Below are 19,405 nucleotides of genomic sequence, written 5' to 3' on the forward strand. Positions count from 1 at the left end.
CCATTCCTATAAAAGGAATGTATCCAAGCTCCCTCTTATCTAGGGACTTGTCCAAGCTCCCTCTTAACTAGGGATTTGCTTCTAGTAGCTTTCTTATCTAGGTGGAGATCATGGGACTATCAATTGCTTGTGGGGCTCCTTCTTTTGATGTTATGAAGTTCATCTTTAACATTATGGAGTCTTCATATTTTGGTACTTCTTCGTAGGGCATCGATCGTCCATCACTTTCCTTCACAAACCATGTCAGTCATGTCATCCTTCCTTTCATCGAAAAGTGATCTACTAGTCCTTATCTGGATTTTCTTCATACAACTACCTTTTCTACATCATGTTTCCTTCAGGATCTTCCATGCCACCACTTGAGTATTAGTCAAATCAAAATTATCTTTTGTGATGGCCCTTCATCATGACATCTGGTTGTTGCAACATCAACATCCTACATACATATTGACACATCTCCAAGATATTCAATGTCAAGGGTCTCCTTCCTTTCTAGACTTCATCAGAGTCTTCATACCTTTTCCATGGAGATGTCATGGTCAATTCTTCTAGTCATCAGATGTTGATTTCTTTTTCTACATGACCATAGTTGCATCTTTCACGATCTCTTCTTTCTTTCTTCACATATTGCTCCCCAGGAACTTCCATCCATAGTTTCTTCATCTTTGTCAACCACCTCATATTCCATATGAGGACATATTATGTTGATTTCATCTTTTCAATATGTGAATCATGCCTTCATGCACCTTTTCAATAGAAGAGATATCTTTCCTTTGATCACACTCATGAGGTAGAGTATTCACTCATGTTATCTGCAACTATATGATGACATGACCTAATCTATCAAACATATGCATACATATGTTATTTCTCCTTTTGGTCATCTAGACTTCCTTCAGCAGATTCCTTTACTTGATTGAAAGTACTTCAATCATCTTGACCTGTTGCACTCCTTTGTCACCATACAATCATCCTTCTAAACAATGTATCGCGCACAAGGTGGAATGATCAGTAAGACACTTGCTTCTTCCAAGTAGAGGTGTCTAGTGAAGATTCCAACAAAGGATCTTGATTATCCTCATCTAGCAAATGCTCATGTTTCATGATGATGATGTATGATGAATTCCTTCTATCATGCTAGATGACTTTCTTTCAATCATATGTACTATATGTGATTTCAATGAGGTTGCCAAGAGCTACTTCCTTTATATTATAACTGCTACATCTCTGTAAACTTCTACTTCAACCAATCTTTCAAGCTTCTCTAATGATGTCATGAGCTCTTGCTTTAATGGTATGCTTCTAGTATGATGCCATATTCTACTAAGATGCATCTCATCATAATACTTCTCATCTTGACGGCCAAGATGGAGATCTTTTCACCTCCTACTTCTCCTTGCTATCCATTGGAGCCCTAATAGTGAAGATCTATCCCTTTGGATTTCTTCTCATCGTGTTCTTCCACTTCTTCAATGATATGAGCTTCATTTCTTTCTTTCCTCTTGTTGTCCTTCTTGGACTTCAAACAATCTCTATTGTAGTGCCCAAATTCTTAACAACCATAGCATTAGACTTTTGACATATTCTTCTTCTTTCTATGAGAACCTATTTCCCAAACTTTCCTTTCTTCTTAGCCATTGCAGCAAATGCTTGAACTTGTTCACCGTTGATTTCTGGTAGCATCGTATATGCTCTAAGTCTCAAAATTTGCAGGGAGGCTTAGACGCATGCATTTTCCAATACCCATAATCGTTTTGGGAATTTCCACCCTGAGACAATTTTATTAAAATAATTAATTATTTTTAATGGGTCCCCAAGTCTAAACTTAGGAAATTAAAATAATTAATGGGTATTAATCTAAACCATGGGTGAAACTTCTAGAAGAAGATAAGGATCAAGCCAAAATTATTTGAGCCATTGATTAGAAGTTAATCTGGGTCATTGGTTGTCCAACAGAAAGATATAAGAAGAAGTTTGAGGGGCACTTGCAGAACATATCGGGTGAAGATTAGAAGATCGATTTTCTGGAGCAGAGCAGCTGCCGGAAAGAATTTCGAATTGATCTTTTGCAGTGAGAGGCAAGGATAGTTCGGGTTAGAGATTTCTCCTGATCCGGGAATACTTAGCAGAGAGAGATCCAACAAAGGCAGTGCAAAGCTAGAAAGGCGGACGCAGGGCCATGCAGAGGCAGTGTAGAAGCCCAGAGGGGATCCTAAATTTGTTGGAGAATCGATTTCCAGAGCCAAAAGGTGGGGTGTGAAACCGTGAGGGCAGAAATCAAAGTCTCAAAGGCAAATTGATCATCTGGGAGGAGTGACGTAGACCCTAGTAGCTGTGATGCAGGGCCTACGCAGTGATTGTGTAGAGACTGCGCAAAGGCAGGCAGGGGTTGTCCATTCAGTGGTTGGATCAGCCAGGATTTCCAGTGATAGTGTGAGGTAATCTCAATTATCTCTCTGTCAGTGTTATTCTCTGTACTGGATAGCCAGCCAGGCATCTAGAGATTGTATTAAAAGAAACTATTGCATAATAATAAAACCCTCAATTGTTGCATCGATTTTCCCGCATTGGGTTTTTCCGAGGACATTTGTCCAAAAATAACTGTGTAGATGTGTTGTGTATTTCTTTCTTGCTCAATTACTTGTTTCCGCATATAATTTTAATTGGTGAAGGTTGCAGTGTATTAGTTTCTATATTTGTTGTAGGAAGCAATAAATAATTTGTTCAGTAATAAACAAATAGAAGGAACTTAATCAGTGTCTGCAGTAAGAAATTTGGGCTTCCAAATTGTCACATGGTATCGGAGCTGCAAGTGAAACAAGATAGTGTCAGAAGAGCCCAATGTTGAAGGAAGAAGGGAAGTCGAAGTGTTGTATAGGCAACAAATCAAATCCCTAGGGGGAGTGCACAGTTCAGGCCAGGAGGTAAAGATTTTTCATGGTAGATCTCTCTCTGAGTGAGTCGACAGAGAGGTAGGATTTCCAGATCAAGATTTGTCATTGACAGAGGGAGAAATGCAGCAGTAGCTTTAGCAAAGGGGTTTTTGGTGGGACATAGTTTTCTACTGGAAATTGATGGGCAGAAAGACATCAAAAGGAAGAAGAGAGACACTTGAGGGAATTTCTTCCTCAGAGAATTCCTAGCCAGGGAATTTGAATTCTCATTTGTTGAGCAGCAGCAGGAGGGAGGAGGTTATTCAAATTTTTCGAGTGGCAGAGATGGCAGCCAGTGGGTTGAGAAATCAAGATCGGTTGGATGGGGCATCCAACTACGTGATATGGAAGGCAAGGATGTCGTGCGTTCTGGATGAGCATTTTCTCAAGACCTATGTCGACAGTGTGGTAGTTGTGATCGCAGATCCAGATCCGCTCAAGAAGTACAAGGGATAAATGGAAAAGACAAAGAGAACGATCCTTGACGTTGTGAAGGATCATATAGTATGTCACATCGCTGGCAGAGACATTGCCAAGGAGATGTGGGATGATTTGTCGACCCTATATCAAGGATCTTTCAAACAGCGGAAGATGTACTTGGAGTAGAAGATGAGATCCACGCAGATGCAAAAGGGGGGATGCGTTTATATGTTCCTTTCAAAGCTTCAGGAGACCCGAGATGAGTTAGCAGTTGTGGGGTCAACACCTCAATCTTCTGATATGGTAAGACTGGCCCTCAATTCAGTTTCTAAGGAGTGGCAAGTTTTTGTCCAAAGCATCCTGGGCAGGGTGACTTTGGCAGAATGGGATGGAATGTGGGCAGCTCTTAAGCAAGAGGCACTGAGGAGAGACTTGGTTAAGTGTAAACTTGACAGAAGTAACAATAGTGGGTCGAAGCCCAAGGAAGAGGAAGAGAATGCAACCCTTGCATCCAAGGGGCAGCAAGAGCAGTGAAGGCTGAAGAAGGATATCTCGAAGATTAAATGCTTCAGGTGTGGTGAATTCGGTCACTACGCAATACAGTGTCCTCTCAGGAAGAAGGAAAAAGATGAGAAGCATGATCTGAAGGTTGCACTCACGAAGATCGAGGAGGAGTTTTCCATGACAAACCAGATACCTCCAGGAGCGAGGTGGGGAGATCTAGAGCTATTGTTCGAAAGGACTGCAGATGGGCAGGATCCTTGAGGAGCCCACCTCTCTGATCAATTCCTTGCTACGAGAGCCCATATCAGAAGTAGCAAGATGGATCAGTGTCAGTTGGTGCAGAGGAGTGTCGAAGTGACAATTGCAGTGGCTAGGAGCATTAGACACTGAGCAATGTAGAGCTAGAGTTGACTGCAGAGCAGAGTCAGTGACAACGCAGAGGCTTCAAAGGGTTAGCGTAGAGACTAGCAGCAATCAGAGCTCTAGCAACGAGATGCATCATACTGAACATCATTTCAGTAATTTGGGATGCTTTTCCGTTGTTGATGCAGTAGCAGCAGCAGTTGGAGAAGGTTGCAGTGCAGATGCAGTATTGGCATTGGTAGTGCCAGTAGCAGCACAAATGCATAATTGAGAGGGAGTTGTTGTATGAATGTAGTGTTGACAGTGGCAGGGTCAGCAACAGTACAGATACAACATTTGCGAAATAGTTGGTGGACACGATGTCAGACATCAACAACGCAAAAGAAGATGTTACAGAACAGAGTGATGCTTCAACAGGTTGCATTGCTAGAGCACATTCCTTGCTAAGAGAGAGTGTTGATTTTTGGTAGCATCAGATGTGCTCTAAGTCTCAAAATTTGTACAATAGTTGGTGGACACCATGTCAGACATCAACAACGCAAAAGAAGATGTTACAGAGCAGAATGATGCTTCAACAGGTTGCATTGCTAGAGCACATTCCTCGCTAAGAAAGAGTGTTGATTTCTGGTAGCATTAGATGTGCTCTAAGTCTCAAAATTTGCAGGGAGGCTTAGACGCATGCATTATCCAATACCCATAAATCGTTTTGGGAAATTCCACCCGGAGACAATTTTATTAAAATAATTAATTCTTTTTATCGGGTTGCCAAGTCTAAACTTAGAAAATTAAAATAATTAATTGGTATTAATCTAAACTGTGGGATAAACTTCTAGAAGACGAGGATCAAGCCAAAATGATCTGAGCCATTGATTAGAAGTTAATCTGGGCCGTTGGTTGTCCAAAAGAAAGATATAAGAAGAGGCTTGAGGGGCACTTGGAGAACACATTGAGTGAAGATTAGCAGATCGATATTCTGAAGCAGAGCAGCTACCAGAAAGAATTTTGAAGTGATCTTTTGCAGTGATGGGCATACATAGTTACAGTTGGATATTTATCCTAATCCGGGAATACTTAGCAGAGAAGGCGAAGAGAGATCCAACAGAGGCAGCACAAAGCCAAAAACGCTGATGCAAGGCCACGCAGAAGCCTAAAGGGGATCCATAAATTTGATGGAGAATCGATTTCCAGAGCCAGAAATTGGGGTGTGAGACTAGGAGGGCAAAAATCGAAGTCTCAAAGGCAAATTGATCAGCCAAGAGGAGTGACGCAGACCCTAGTAGTTGTGACATAGGATCTACGCAGTGATTGCCCAGAGGCAGCCAGGGGATGCCCATTCAGTGGTTGGACCAGCTAGGATTTCCAGTGATAGAGTGAGGTAATCTCACTTATCTCTCTATCAGTATTATTCTCTGTACTAGATAGCTGGCAAGGCATCTAGAGATTGTATTAAAAAAACCACTGCATAATAATAAAACCCTCACCTGCTACACTGGTTTTCCGGCATTAGGTTTTTCCAGGGACATTTGTTCAAAAACAACTGTGCAGATGTGTTGTGTATTTCTTCTTGCTCAGTTACTTGTTTCCACATATAATTTTAACTGGTGAAGGCTGTAGTGTATTAGTTTCGATATTTTCTGTAGGAAGCAGTGAATAATTTGTTCAGTAATAAACAAGTAGAAGGAACTTAATCGGTTGTTGCAGTAAGAAATTTGGGTTTCCAAATTTTCACATTCAGTTGGGTCCACATCGCTCTTTGCTTTCAACCTAGTTTATTCAATCTTACACAATGACCAAAGTTCATTGAATGGGGTGGATTCCTTCTTTCCAAAGATGCTAGATGTGAAGTTCCCCCATTCCTCTAGAAGTACATTGAGCATTATGGTGGTCATTTCTTTATTGGACATTATTTCTCCCAACTCTTGTAGTTGGTCTCTTATTTCATAAAATATGGGACTATTCCTTCTTCCTTTGAGATCTTCATTTTTTATAGCTCGTTCCTCAAAGATATCACTTTTCATGTAGTACTTAAGGAGAACAATTCTATTAACTTGTCATATATTTCTTTTGATGTCTCCAACTTTGATACATATTGTATGAGGGGATCCTTGACGGATTCAATGAGGATCCTTTGAGCCCTTCCCTTTTCATATACTTTGCTAGAGCTTGAGTTTCTTCCTTTGGAGGATTAGTAATTGATCTCTTAACATGTTTAACGACTTCATTTTCTAAGAGGATCAAATTTTTCCTCTTCTTCCATGCAAGAAAGTTTGATGACCTGGCCAATTTGTTGCTTTCCTTGCAAAATGAAGTCATTTTGATAGTAGATTTAGTCATAAATATAAAGGTGCTTACTTGTCAAGTGAAGATGCTCCTTGATGACAATATATTCAAATTGATGCCTTCTATATTTTGATGATGATGTTGATAATAGAAGATGTCTTCTTGATGAAGATCTATTCCTTCAAAGAGAGGGAGATCACCTTGATTCCTTGATGATGATGACAATTTCTCTTCTTGCTTCCCTTGAATGTAGAGACTTTGAGATGTGTTGAAGTTTCTAACTTCACTTAGTTTAGAAACCCTTCATGAACTTTTTCTGATTTATTCCTACCTACTTGTTATTATTCTTTAACAAGTTATTTACAAAGTAAATACTAAAAATAAACAGTGCATGCTCAACATATTACAGATCAACAACTAAAAGAAACAAGAACAAACACACCACATGACACCATTATTTTTGGACCAATGTCCCCGAAAAAACCCAATGCGAGAAAACCGGTGTAGCTATCTGAGGGTTTTCTTATTAAGCAATTTCAGAGTACAATCTAGGTGCCAAAACTAGCCTACCCAACAGAGAATTTCCTTAGTAGCTATACCTCATAGTTTGAGAGAAATCTCCTGGCTGAAACCCCAGAAAATCCTTCCGGCAGCTCCTTAGCACAAAACTGCTCCTGCAACCCCAGCGTCTTCCCAATCTGGACTGCGTTAGCCCCTCTCTATCTCACGTTGGCCCTGCGCCAGCCTTTCTAGGCTTGTGTCAGCCCCACGCGGCCCTGCGTCAGCTCTAGGAGCCTCTACGTCAGCCGTGCTGGCCCCTCTGGTGCTTTGCGCAGCACTTGGCTGCCTTTGCGTGGCCCTGCATGAGCCCTTGCTGGCTCTGCGTCACCCTCCTTGGCTGTTGCACTGCTCTCCTGGCATAATGTCTGCCTTCTCTGTTTCTCTATACTCAATGCCCCTCAATTGCTCTCCCGATCACTGATTTTACCTCTCTTAGCAAACCCCGCTCTAGATAATAGAATGACTGATCATCTGGTGTGCTCTCCAAGTGACCCTCAAACCTCCTCTTATATTTTTCCTGTTGACATCTCAATGGCCAAGATTAAGTCCCTAATCAACGGCTAAGATTAGATCTGACTTGATTCATGTCTTTTGGACCACTCTAACACAGATTCATATTAATACACATTAATTTTTTATTTTCCGTAAGTTTAGACTTAGGGACTCCATTAAAATATTAATTATTTTAATATCTCATAATCTGTTTAGAATCTGCCCAAACCCTTTCTGGGTATTGGAGACCTCATGTGCCCCAACCTCTCCACCAAATTTCATGGCTAGAGCACATCTGATGCTACCCCAAATCAACACTCCCTCTTAGCGAGGATTATGCTCTAGCAATACCCCTCATTGAGTATTACTCTGATCATCCGGCATTGGTACCTATGCTGATGCTAGGCCTTCTTGTCCACCATCCTCTGCACTGCTGCCTCCTGTACTGTTTCCCATGGTTCTACCACTACCATTGTTGCATCTGTACGACAACACCCTCTACATCCGTGCTACTGCTGGTCCTTCCTCCCAACACTGCATCTATACTACAACTCCCTCTGCATCTGTGCTGCTACTGGTCCTTTCTCCCAACACTGCATCTGCACTGCACCTCCTCTCATCATGTTGCATCGTGTTGCCCACTGCTGCACTGCAACTCCCTCTGCATCTGTGCTACTGCTGGTCCTTTCTCCCAACACTGCATCTGCACTGCACCTCCTCTCATCATGTTGCATCGTGCTGCCCACTGCTGCACTGCAACTCAGTTACTGAGAAGTAACTAATTGGTCTCCCAAGTGACCTCCCTGTTGGGCTAGAAACACCCACTGATGTTGAAGCTCCCTCTACCGTTGACAAGTGCTCCCTCTCTCTGACCTCTGCGCTGATGCAACAACTCCTTGCATCTCGCACCGTTGCACACTTCTTTGTGCCTTGCTGCACTGGTGCAACACTCCTGTGCCTCTCGCATTGTTGCAGCCTGCTAGCTCTGCGCTATCTTGGGACTCCTGCACTGTAGCTCTCACTGCCGCTCCATCCACATCCGTCTCTACCCACTCAGCCAGTCCTGCTACTCCTCGTCGGGGCTCCCATAGTAAGGTCTAATCCAAGAGGCTGGGTACCTCAAGGATCCTACCCCTCATCGCCTGTAGTCCGCCTGACTACAGCTCAATGTCTCCCCACTTCCACTCAAGTGGCGCGTGTGCATTCATGGCACAGTCATCGTCTGTCAAAACTTCATTCTCTGCCTGTGCTGGCGCTGCCTTAGTCTCGGAAGACTCTCCCTTACTCTTCTTCCTTGGGCACTAGGTCGCATAATGACCCATCTCCGCACAGTGGAAGCACTTGATCTTGGAGAGATCTTTCTTCTTCTGCTTTTCCCGCTTTCCCTTAGATGCTAGGGCCACATCCTCCTCCTCCTGCTAAACTTTGATCCCTTTGTTGTTGCTACCTACCTTCGACTGCCGTTTGATCTCTTCCTGGCGAAGAGCTGCCCACATCTCGTCCTAAGGTAGGAAAGTCCCTCTGCCCAGGATACTCTGGACAAACACTTCCCAATATTCTGAGACAACATTCAAGGCTATCATCACCATAAGCTCTTGATCCGCTGTCGCTCCTATAGCAGTCAACTAGTCTCGGATCTCATTCAGTGTGCCGAAGAAGGTGTCAATCGATTGACCCTTCTTCATCTGATACAACCTCATCTGGTTCTCGAGCAACATTCTTCTCTGCACAGAAGTATGCTGGTATAGGTTCTTGAGAGCCTCCCACATCTCAACTGTCGTTTCCTTCTCGGCTATATGTGGTACCACATGATCCTTGACCCCGTCAAGAATAATGCACTTAAGCCTCCCAATTGCCTCTTTGTACTTATCGTTATCATCTAGGTCGACTGGGATAGCTATTGTCTTCAAGGCGATGTTCTTGACACGATTCCTGTCAAGCACTTATAAGATTCTAGCCTTGCAGACTGCGAAGTTCGATGCTCCGTCCAGTTTATCCTAGTCTCTCTCCATGATGCTCCTCTACTTTCCTCTTGGAAGTGCTTTGTTTGACTCCTCTGAGTCTCTACTTCCCGTCTGGAACTTCTCTTCTGGACTCCCTCTGAGTCCTAATTTCCCTCCTGGAAATCCTCTTGCCGCTTGTCGAGATGCCCCTACTTTGATCGTCTTGTCCAACTGCGTTGTTGATCTGGGTTCCTCGGCTAGAAACCCAAATAACAACTCCTCTAGCCTTGCTCTGTCAGGTACTATTCTGACTATATTACCTCACCAGCTCCACTCTATAATATTCCTGCAACCTTCTAGACCTCGACAACTGCCTCTCTGTGAACTGTGCCAGCCCCTCTTTGCCCCACGCTAGCTCTGCATCATCCCGGATGGGTCTGCGTCAGCCCTGGGATGTCCTGCGTCAGCCCTCTAGCCCTCTGCGTCAGCAACGCTGGCCTCTTTGAGGCTCTACACAGTTCCCGACTTCTTCTGCGTGGCTCTAGCTAGCTCTGCATCACACTTCCTTGGCTTTTGCGCTACTAGAAACAGCTTATGTCACCTCAGGACAACTGTTTTCTGCTGCTATTGCTTCGCTCGGCTAATGTCTTTTAGTCCTCCTGTGGTTTGCAATCAGGCCTCTGATACCATGTTGAAGTTTTTAACTTTACTTAGTTTAGAAACCCTTCATGCACTTTTTCTGATTTATTCCTTCCTACTTGTTATTATTCTTTAACAAGTTATTTACAACGTAAATACTGAAAATAAACACTAGTGCATGCTCAACATATTACAAATCAACAACTAAAAGAAACAAGAACAAACACACCACATGATACCATTATTTTTGGACCAATGTCCCCAGAAAAACCCAATGCAGGAAAACTGGTGCAACTATCTGAGGGTTTTCTTATTAAGCAATTTCAGAGTACAATCTGGGTGCCGAAACTGGCCTACCCAACAGAGAATTTCCTCAGCAGTTATACCTCACAGTTTGAGAGAAATCTCCTGGCTGAAACCCCGGAAAACCCTTTCGATAGCTCCTCAGCACAAAACTGCTCCTACAACCCTAGCGTCTGCCCAATCTGGACTACGTTAGCCCCTCTCTGTCTCACGCTGGCCCTGCGTCAGCCCCAGGAGGCCCTACGCCATCTCTGGGAGCCTCTGCGTTAGCTGCACTGGCCCCTCTGCGTGGCCCTGCGTGAGCCCTTGCTGGCTCTGCGTCACCCTCCTTAGTTGTTGCACTACTCTCTCGACACAATCTCTGCTTTCTCTGTTTCTCTGTACTCAATGCCCCTCAGTTGCTCTCCTGGTCACTGATGCTACCTCTCTTAGCAAACCCTGCTCTAGAGAATAGAATGACTGATCATCTGGTGTGCTCTCCAAGTGACCCTCAAACCTCCTCTTATACTTTTCATGTTGACATCTCAACGGCCGAGATTAAGTCCCTAATCAACGGCTAAGATTAGATCTGGCTTGATCCATGTCTTTTGGACCACTCTAACACAGATACATATTAATACACATTAATCCATTAAAATATTAATTATTTTAATATCTCCTGATCTGTTTAGAATCTACCCAAACCCTTTCTGGGTATTGGAGATCTAATTTGCCCCAACCTCTCCACCAAATTTCGTGGCTAGAGCACATCCGATGCTACCCCAAATCAACAATATAGTTCAATGTGTAGTCTTTCTAGGCAGTGTCCTTGAGATATTCTTTGATGATGATGTGTGAGCTTCCCAACAATGCTTCAAGTGAGAAACCCTTCTTTTGATAAGATAGGGTTTTGAGGTCTTCTTTGCTTGTACTCGGTCCTTGTGAATGTCTTCTTGATGGTACGATGTCAATGTTTTGATCTTTCTTGATACTCCTTTTGATAGTCCTTCTAGTGCTTTGGCCTTTGAGTGTCCTCCTTTTAGCTTCCTTTCCTTGTCTTGTCACCTTAGCTCTGATACCATGCTGTGAAATCTAGGGGAAACTAGACTAGATGACTTCTAATACTTTGATAATTGCTTGTGATATCTTTTTACTTATCTTTATTATCTTCTTCTTCAACTTGATTATTATTGTGTTCTTATCATCAAACAATTACCAAACAATAAAGAATAATGATACAATAGTACACAAGATATAGGCTATCAACCAGGGCCAAACCTCTCTTTTTGAGAGGAAAACCCGCAAGAACTCCTCTTCTTATATAACTTCAATTGACGAATTCCAAGACCTATAACCCTTAACCAAGACTTTTCCAAGACCAAGTCAACCTTCCTTCTTGATTTGCACAGATTCCAACAACAAACTTCAACCTTCCAACAACTTCTTCAACAACTTCAACCCCCAACAACACTTTTTACAACTTTGACCTAGTAGATTCACACCTTCGACCTAGAAGCAACTTCATCGTTTCGACCTTGTAGCTTCACATCTTCGACCTAGAAGCAACTTCACAGCTTTGACCTTGTAGCTTAAGAATTTTGACCTAACAGCTTCAAAATTTTGTCTTGCCCAAAAACTGTAGAAACCCTAACACAAGAGAGAGAGAGAGAGAGAGAGAGAGAGAGAGGGACGGAGGGACGGAAGGACCCAAAACTTTGATCTTGCTCTTCTTCTTCTTTTTCGTCCCTTTTCCAGCTGCTATCTTAGGAGATCGAACATGCTTGTGAGTGCGTCCAAATGAGGTCGGGTTCCTTCTTATTTATAGGCTTTTGAGGGGTACAAATTTCTATCTTTAGGAAGACTTGATCTTTGCACCATGACGAGGTCTTGGAGGGTCTTTTGGCTCAAATAATTTTTCTTTACAATATGTAACATGCCCAAAAAGGTCTTTCATACATGACAATGAATCAATTGACTTGTAGACTCAATGACAAGCCCTAGAAGCGTTGAGAAATCAATGCAAGTAGAATTAGGGTTAGATTTCTCTTTCTTGATAATTACTTGTGAATTATGTTGGCTTATTTTACTTATTTGTTATATTATCTTTCATGAAGCAATTACCAAATTATGTGTTCATGAAGATCACAAAAACACAAAACACAAGATGTAGGCACTCTACCAGGGAAAAACCCCCTGTTTAGGGGAAAACCCAGTCAAAATCTCTTCCTTCAGTGGTTTTGCTCAAGAGTCTTCAACCTAAAAACATACCTCCTCCACACCAAGCCATCATTTCCTTCTTCGATCCAACCTTCGACCTAGTAGCAACAACACTTCGACCCTAGCAACTTCGACTTGGCAACTTTCAGCATCAACTTGCAATAGCAACAACTTTGACTTTGATAAAGAAACTTTGATCTCCTAAAGTATCCCACAAGAGAGAGAGAGAGAGACATCCCAAAACTTCGATTTTGTACTTTCCTTACTTTTTGACCAAACTCGCACTCCTTTTAGCCTCCTTCTTCTCCTTCGCACTTTTCCCAACTCTTTCTTAGATATCGAACTTGTGAGAGAGAGTGAGTCCAAATGAATTCGATCTGCTTCAATATATAGGCTTTTGATCAGGTTAAATTTCTCATTTGAGGCCGACTTGGTGTGGAGGTTACATAATTCATCTTTGACTCAAAAATAATAATTTTTACATCGTTCGAAAGCCCGGGAAGGGTCTCATAAAATATACAATGACTCTAATGACTCATTATTAATTCTAAGAGTCCGGAATGGGGACTTTGACTAATAAAAATATGACCCAAGCATGAAACCCATGCTTTAATAAGTCATTATAAAAATAATAAAAATTATTTTGGCAAATACATTTTATGAAGACCGAACCTAGTTACATTTTTCAACACTCCCTCTTAACTAGGGAGATATTCATAAGGAAGATCTCAAACTATATGAACTATGAAGAGTTTAGGCATCGCAATGCCATGGACTAGATTCCTGACTAGGACAATCTATCCAAGGTCTCTCAACAGTTTAGGCATCGCAATGCCACATACTAGATTCCTAACCTGCACAATCTATCCGAGTGGGATTAAAATGGACTAAAGCTTTCAGCCTCTATAGGTACCTTCATGCTTACTTTCTAACCATCAACCCAAGGATCTAGGTGTGTATCTGAGGTCAGAGCTCCATGACCAACACCATTTTCCCTACTTCGGGAACTAGACATCAACACATAGTGCCAACCATATGTCCTCCCAGGAAATGTGTCTCACACACAAGGCCTCAACAAATCTCTTCCAAACTGTTGTCATCATCAACAAGATCAACAATATCAACTAAACCAAGCATGCTTCTGATATTCAAACTTCTTGTTAGGAAGAGACTTTGTTAGTATATCAGCTACCTAATCATCTGTCGGGACATACTGTAGCTTCACAATCCCACCTTGGACCAAGTTCCTAATGTAGTGAAACTTATTGTTGATATGATTTGTCCTAGCATGAAACAGGGGATCTCCAGACATCTAGATACAACTTTTATTATCACAATTAATCACAGTAGGGTCCAGAGGCTTCTCAAACAAATCTATCAAAATCTTCCTCAACCATACAACCTCCTTTCCTACTTCACATGAAACCACATACTCTGCTTCAACACTACTCAAAGCAACGCGATCTTGCTTTGTACTCATCCATGAGATCATGGTAGATCCCAAATTAAAGCATCCACTGGTAGTGCTTCTTCCATCGGTCTCGCTGCCGCCCCAATCAGAATCCATGAAGCCAATCAACTTGACTTTTTTTGTATTGTACTTTAGGTAGTGATGTATCATACCACGAAGATATCTCAATATATGCTTGGCATCTATCCAGTGATCACGATGAGACTCCAATTGGAACTAACTAAAAAATTTCACAACAAAGCATATATCTGACCTAGTATTTAGCAGATACATCAGAGAACCCACTAAATGACAATATGAGGTAGGATCCACGAGACTTGGGCAAGATCCCCTCAACTTCTTGAGATTAGTGATCATAGGAGTAGTCATGGGATTAGAATCGATCATCCTAAATTTTTGTAACAACTTGATGATATAATTTCCTTTCCCCAAATATATATCCCCAAGATTTTGCCAGACTTCCAGACCTAGGTAATAGTGCATCAACCCTAGATCCTTCTTCTCAAATTCATCTACCAACATCTTCTTACATTCTTGCATTATTCTCTACACACCTCTAATGAATAGATCATCCACATATAATAGAATAATTGTTAGTTCATTAGTCTCAACCTTGATGTAGAGATTTGGATCAGCGGAACCCTTCATGAACCCAATTCTTATAAGGTATGCATCCGTTCTTGCATACCATGCCCTAGGAGCTTGCTTCAAACCATATGGGGCCTTCTTGAGTCTACAAACATGAGTATATTTTCCATTTACCTAAAATCCTTCGGGTTGCTCAGTGTATACTTCTTCATCAATAGTCCCATTGACAAATGTTGTCTTTACATGCATTTGATGGATATTCCATCCCATTGTAGCAATGATTGAAACCAAAGATCTAATGGTAGTATACCTTGTAGTGGGTGCAAAAGTTTCTTCATAATCTATGCTTTCCTTTTGAGAGAAACCCCTTGCAATAAATCTAGCCTTGTATTTATCTATACTTCCATCAACAAAATGTTTGATCTTGTAGATCCATTTTGAGGTGACAACCAATTTGTCACTAGGTCTAGGAACGATTTCCCAAACCCCATTCTTCATGATGGATTGATATTCTTCCTGCATAACTTTCTTCCATACTTCTTGAAGAGCAACTTCTTCAAATGTAGATTGTTCAACTTCAATTAGTCTTGTCATATATGCAGCATATCCAGAATATCTCTTCGGCCGTTTTCTTTCTCTAAAGGCTCCTTCCGCAACTCCATGTCCTTCAACATCTTTACGAACATCTTTTAACCAATTTGGCCTCTCCCTTGCGTTTGGTATGATCACAAGTTTAATAGGCTCACTTGGTCCTTCTTCTTCTTGAATTGTAGAAGGATTGTCATGTTGTACTTCTTGTTCTTCAAATATAGGTAGATATTCGTCATTAGAATCAATAGGAATATCCTTGGATCTTTTTTAGGCTTGATTTTCATCAAATATAATGTCCTTGCTTATTTCAATGTGTCTCCCTTCCTTGATGTAGATTCTATATGCCTTTGTGTTATAGCACCATTCACCACCCTTGGTAGATTTGATGCTCTATAATATGGCCTAGGACAACCCTTCCCTACCAAACTTGGTCCATTTTCTAAAAAATAATGTTTTAAATCCCATACGCGATTATGCCCTATCTAAAGCACGTGTACATGTGGGTCAGCCTATACCCAATTCACGTATATGTGTTAAAACATTAAACAATATATAATCTCCCTTAATTCGGGCGGGGTTTACGGGTTTGACCGAATACACACCTACTATAGCCTGTGGCCCAACTGTTTCCCAATTGAAAAAACTAATTTGGAGAAGTATAAATACATCTCCATGGGAAGGCCTGAGGAGAGCATAAAGATTTAGATATTGATATTATAGTCGATTACATCCCTGATCAGGTCTGAAGATATCCCTATGCCTTCTGCACTCCCAGTCATAGAACCCCATGTTTTCTTCTTGAGATGTTCATCATCCCTTCATGACATCCTTGTGTATACTTATGAAGGAGGATTGTTGAGGCTTGGGCAGGACGGATCTAGAGGACGGTTTCGCTTGGAGCCGACGAATGACTCAAGTTGTAGTTCTTCTGTATTTTCTTTAGTTTACATTAATAAAGAGGCGTTGTCTTGTTCTTGATGATTATGGTCTTTATGCATTAATTTATGTCATGATTTTCTTATAAAATCTCATGTTAATGCTCATTTTCTTACATGCTTATATGATCTAACATTGATATCATGAACATGCTTTCAGTTATTGGGAGTATATGCTTTGCCTTGAATGAATTGCAGGTCTTAAAGCGCAAGGAAGAAGCAGAGGGTTTGAACCCTACGGGAATGACCTCAAATGTAGGACCTACAGGTAAGACTTTTTGTACCAAGTTTAGTTGTTTAAGTATTAACACTGCTTGTTTGTGCATCTCTTTATGTTGTATGCCCTCTACTATGTTGGGGTTTCCAACCCAAGACTCTAGGGTGATTCTACCCGAAACAGAATTGGCAAATCCACTGGGGAAAGCATTCTTGTTTTTCCTAGATTGGGTTGTTTCTTCTTTATCAGGGCCTTCTTGATTGATTTCTTGATTTTACAGTGTCTGTGACCTGTTTTCTTCCTAGGCATCAAGTTTGATCTTTTGGATCACGCCTGGTTTTTTTGTTTTTATTTATTGAACTTTATATACATGCTTTTCATAGGATACAATAGTGTATACACACTAGTTTCTTCAAAGAAACTCACGTATACACGAGTTTCCTTTGTTTTAGTCATGTATACACGCTTCTTTGTCTGTGCACAGTCATGTATACCTTATTTTGAATAAATTTTTCAAAACCTTGGACCCAGGTAAGACTGTTGTCTAGTGGTTTTTGTTGTTTTATGGTCATTCACTATCAATAAAGCTCTGCTTTCATGCAAGTTTTTAGTTTCTAATCTTCTTCTTGTTGAAAAACGTAGTCAACCTAGGGTTTGTTTTTTAATAAAGTTTTAGTTTGGGCTTTGGGTTCAAGGCTTCTTGTAGAAGTTCTTGGTTGTTCTGACTTTGCATAACAAGAAATTGGTTGCAGTTTTGTTTATAACCCAACTTTCGGATTGCTTTGCTTTGCTTTCCTTTTTTGGTTGACCTATTTTGTTTTCATGGTTTTTGAGTGCCTCCTTGGCGATGTTGAAAGTCTTTCTTGACATTCTTTTGGTTTGCTGAAGTCCTTTATACTGTTGTTCAAATCAATCTTTGCAAGTCTGTAGTCCTTTCTCGTTTCAAGTTTTATTATATTAATGATGTGCATAACTTACGAATTTTGGGACTCTTTATGTTTGTTTTTGATCTTGGAATTTTAGTAGTCTTTGTGTTCTCAAAAACTTCTTTGGTTCTTTAAAAAATAAAAAGACAAAAACATCGTTCTTGTCTTTCTTTTTCTTTTCATTTTTTTGTTTTTGGTTTCTTCATTATTATTGAGCAATTGTGATTTTCTTTTATTCGTTTTGCTTGGTTTCGAGGGAAGTTTGTCGTTGAATTTGTTCCCCCAAGTTGGCCTATTGATCTTGTAAAGGAACACATTTGATTATTGTATGAGCATCCATAGATTCTTGCTCCATCATTGTAGTTTGCATTAAGTTAGTTTGCACTGCAGACTTTTTAGTTTTTTTGTTAGATTTTGAGTGTGGAGCGTGTTTTCTAAAAAAAAAAAAAAAGAAAAAAAAAAAAAAATTACAAGTTTATTCGTAGAACCTTATAGAAATATCTTTTCATCGAAGAAAAATAGCTGCATTTGCATATAGCTAAGTTTCTATGGATTTCTTTGCGTCAAAACACCACAAGTTGCACTCTCATTTTACCCGTGACCTAAAGAACAACCTTTTAAAATCAAGGCTTAATTAAAAAGAACTAGAACATTTTTTTATTTTTCATTAATTATATCAGTTGACTACTACGTGTCAACGACCCATAGTACACTCCCTTTTTTGCAAAAGGGATAGCGCCAAATCAATGTGTCTGTGTCGTTCAGCCATCATTATCATCTTGACTAAGATGTTATAATGTAAACCCATTCTGCATGTATATGATGTAAATATTCTCAGCAGATCTGTGTCGTGTATGTAATTGCCTAGGTAAACCTACTTTTCTCATTTTGGGGGTTTTCTGTCTTATCGATCCATTCTCGAATAGTCGACAAAGTTTTTCTTCAGTCTTACCCCAAAGACGGAATGAATTTTGTCACTAGGATCTTAGGCGAGTCCTAGTGTTCTAGATCGAGTCTATGTAAAAGTAATTTCAGAATAATCCTAACTATTTGGTTAGGTTATTTTATTATAAGTTGTTTGGTCTATTGGATTATATTTGTGTCGCAAAAATGGGTAGTCTATGAGAGTCTTTTCCAATGGGTTTTCCCCATTCTAATGTAAAAAAATATGAAAATTATGATATAATGTGTCTTGAAGGTTGGAAAAAATCATTTATCCTCTCATAAGTTAATTAATTAAAATTTCTGGCAAAAAATTAATTAAAGTCTTAAACTAGAAATTTAATTAATTCTAGGTCCTAGATAAATTTAAATTCTCTAAAGGCAAAATTCATCGGTCCTTAAAAATCAAATTTTAAAAGGTCCCCGGACTAAGGTAAATTAATTATTTTTCTAAATTTTAAGCCTTTGGTCCCTGGGGTTAACTCAAAGTCAAAATTTTGAGGAAATTAATTAAAAAAATTATTTTTTGAATTAATTAAAATGCATTTAATTGAAAATTTTGAATTTCCTCAAGAATTTAAAATTTTGACGGATGAGATTAGAAGAAATTTTGATCCTCATCAATGGTCGAGATTGCTTTGACGAGTATCACTTGAACTAGCCGTTGGAGGATTTATCTTTAAATAGGAAGTCATTCGTCAGTCAATTGATCCAACCTTTGAGTCGTGTGCTAAGCGAAAAGCTCGTGTATTTTTTTCGGATAATAAAGAAAGACATTGGGGTTAATTTTCACCGTTGTTACTTTTCGTGAAAATACTGTAAGATGCGTCGTTTTTAATGCATATTTTTTTTAGTCATTGATGATAGCTTCTGAAGAGTGATTTGAGTATAGGTATCTTGCTCAATCGTTGGGGTATGAATAATAATTTAAATTTTGAACATAATAGCAAGTATATCTATTTGTCTGAATTTTATTATTGTTTTTTCGCTCTATTTTGATGGATGAATTGAGTTTTGCAGGAAAGTCTTGATTTTTAGATCATCGGGTGTTCAAAGAAGTTTTCAGTTGGACCAACCAACTCCCGATTCGTATTTTCTGAA

General features: G+C 40.3%; 1 protein-coding gene across 11 annotated transcripts in view; it reads left to right on the forward strand.

Annotated features, from left to right (window-relative positions):
• Positions 1-19,405, forward strand: part of LOC149191415 (Protein kinase superfamily protein) — a 476,220-nt gene that overhangs the window by 313,784 nt on the left and 143,031 nt on the right. For 6 of the 11 annotated variants that reach the window (XM_089404247.1, XM_089404237.1, XM_089404239.1 and 3 more), the window contains one exon: positions 16,418-16,487. The exons of the other annotated variants lie outside the window; for them this stretch is intronic. In XM_089404247.1, the coding sequence (XP_089260373.1) occupies positions 16,418-16,487 (70 nt within the window). The remainder of the gene's footprint in view (positions 1-16,417; positions 16,488-19,405) is intronic. 11 annotated transcript variants of the gene reach the window in all.

Source organism: Pinus tabuliformis, chromosome 2_2 (genome assembly GCF_031772625.1).
Source record: "Pinus tabuliformis cultivar Carrire ecotype Pingquan chromosome 2_2, CPIR1, whole genome shotgun sequence".
In the NCBI taxonomy this organism is placed as follows: Eukaryota; Viridiplantae; Streptophyta; class Pinopsida; order Pinales; family Pinaceae; genus Pinus; species Pinus tabuliformis.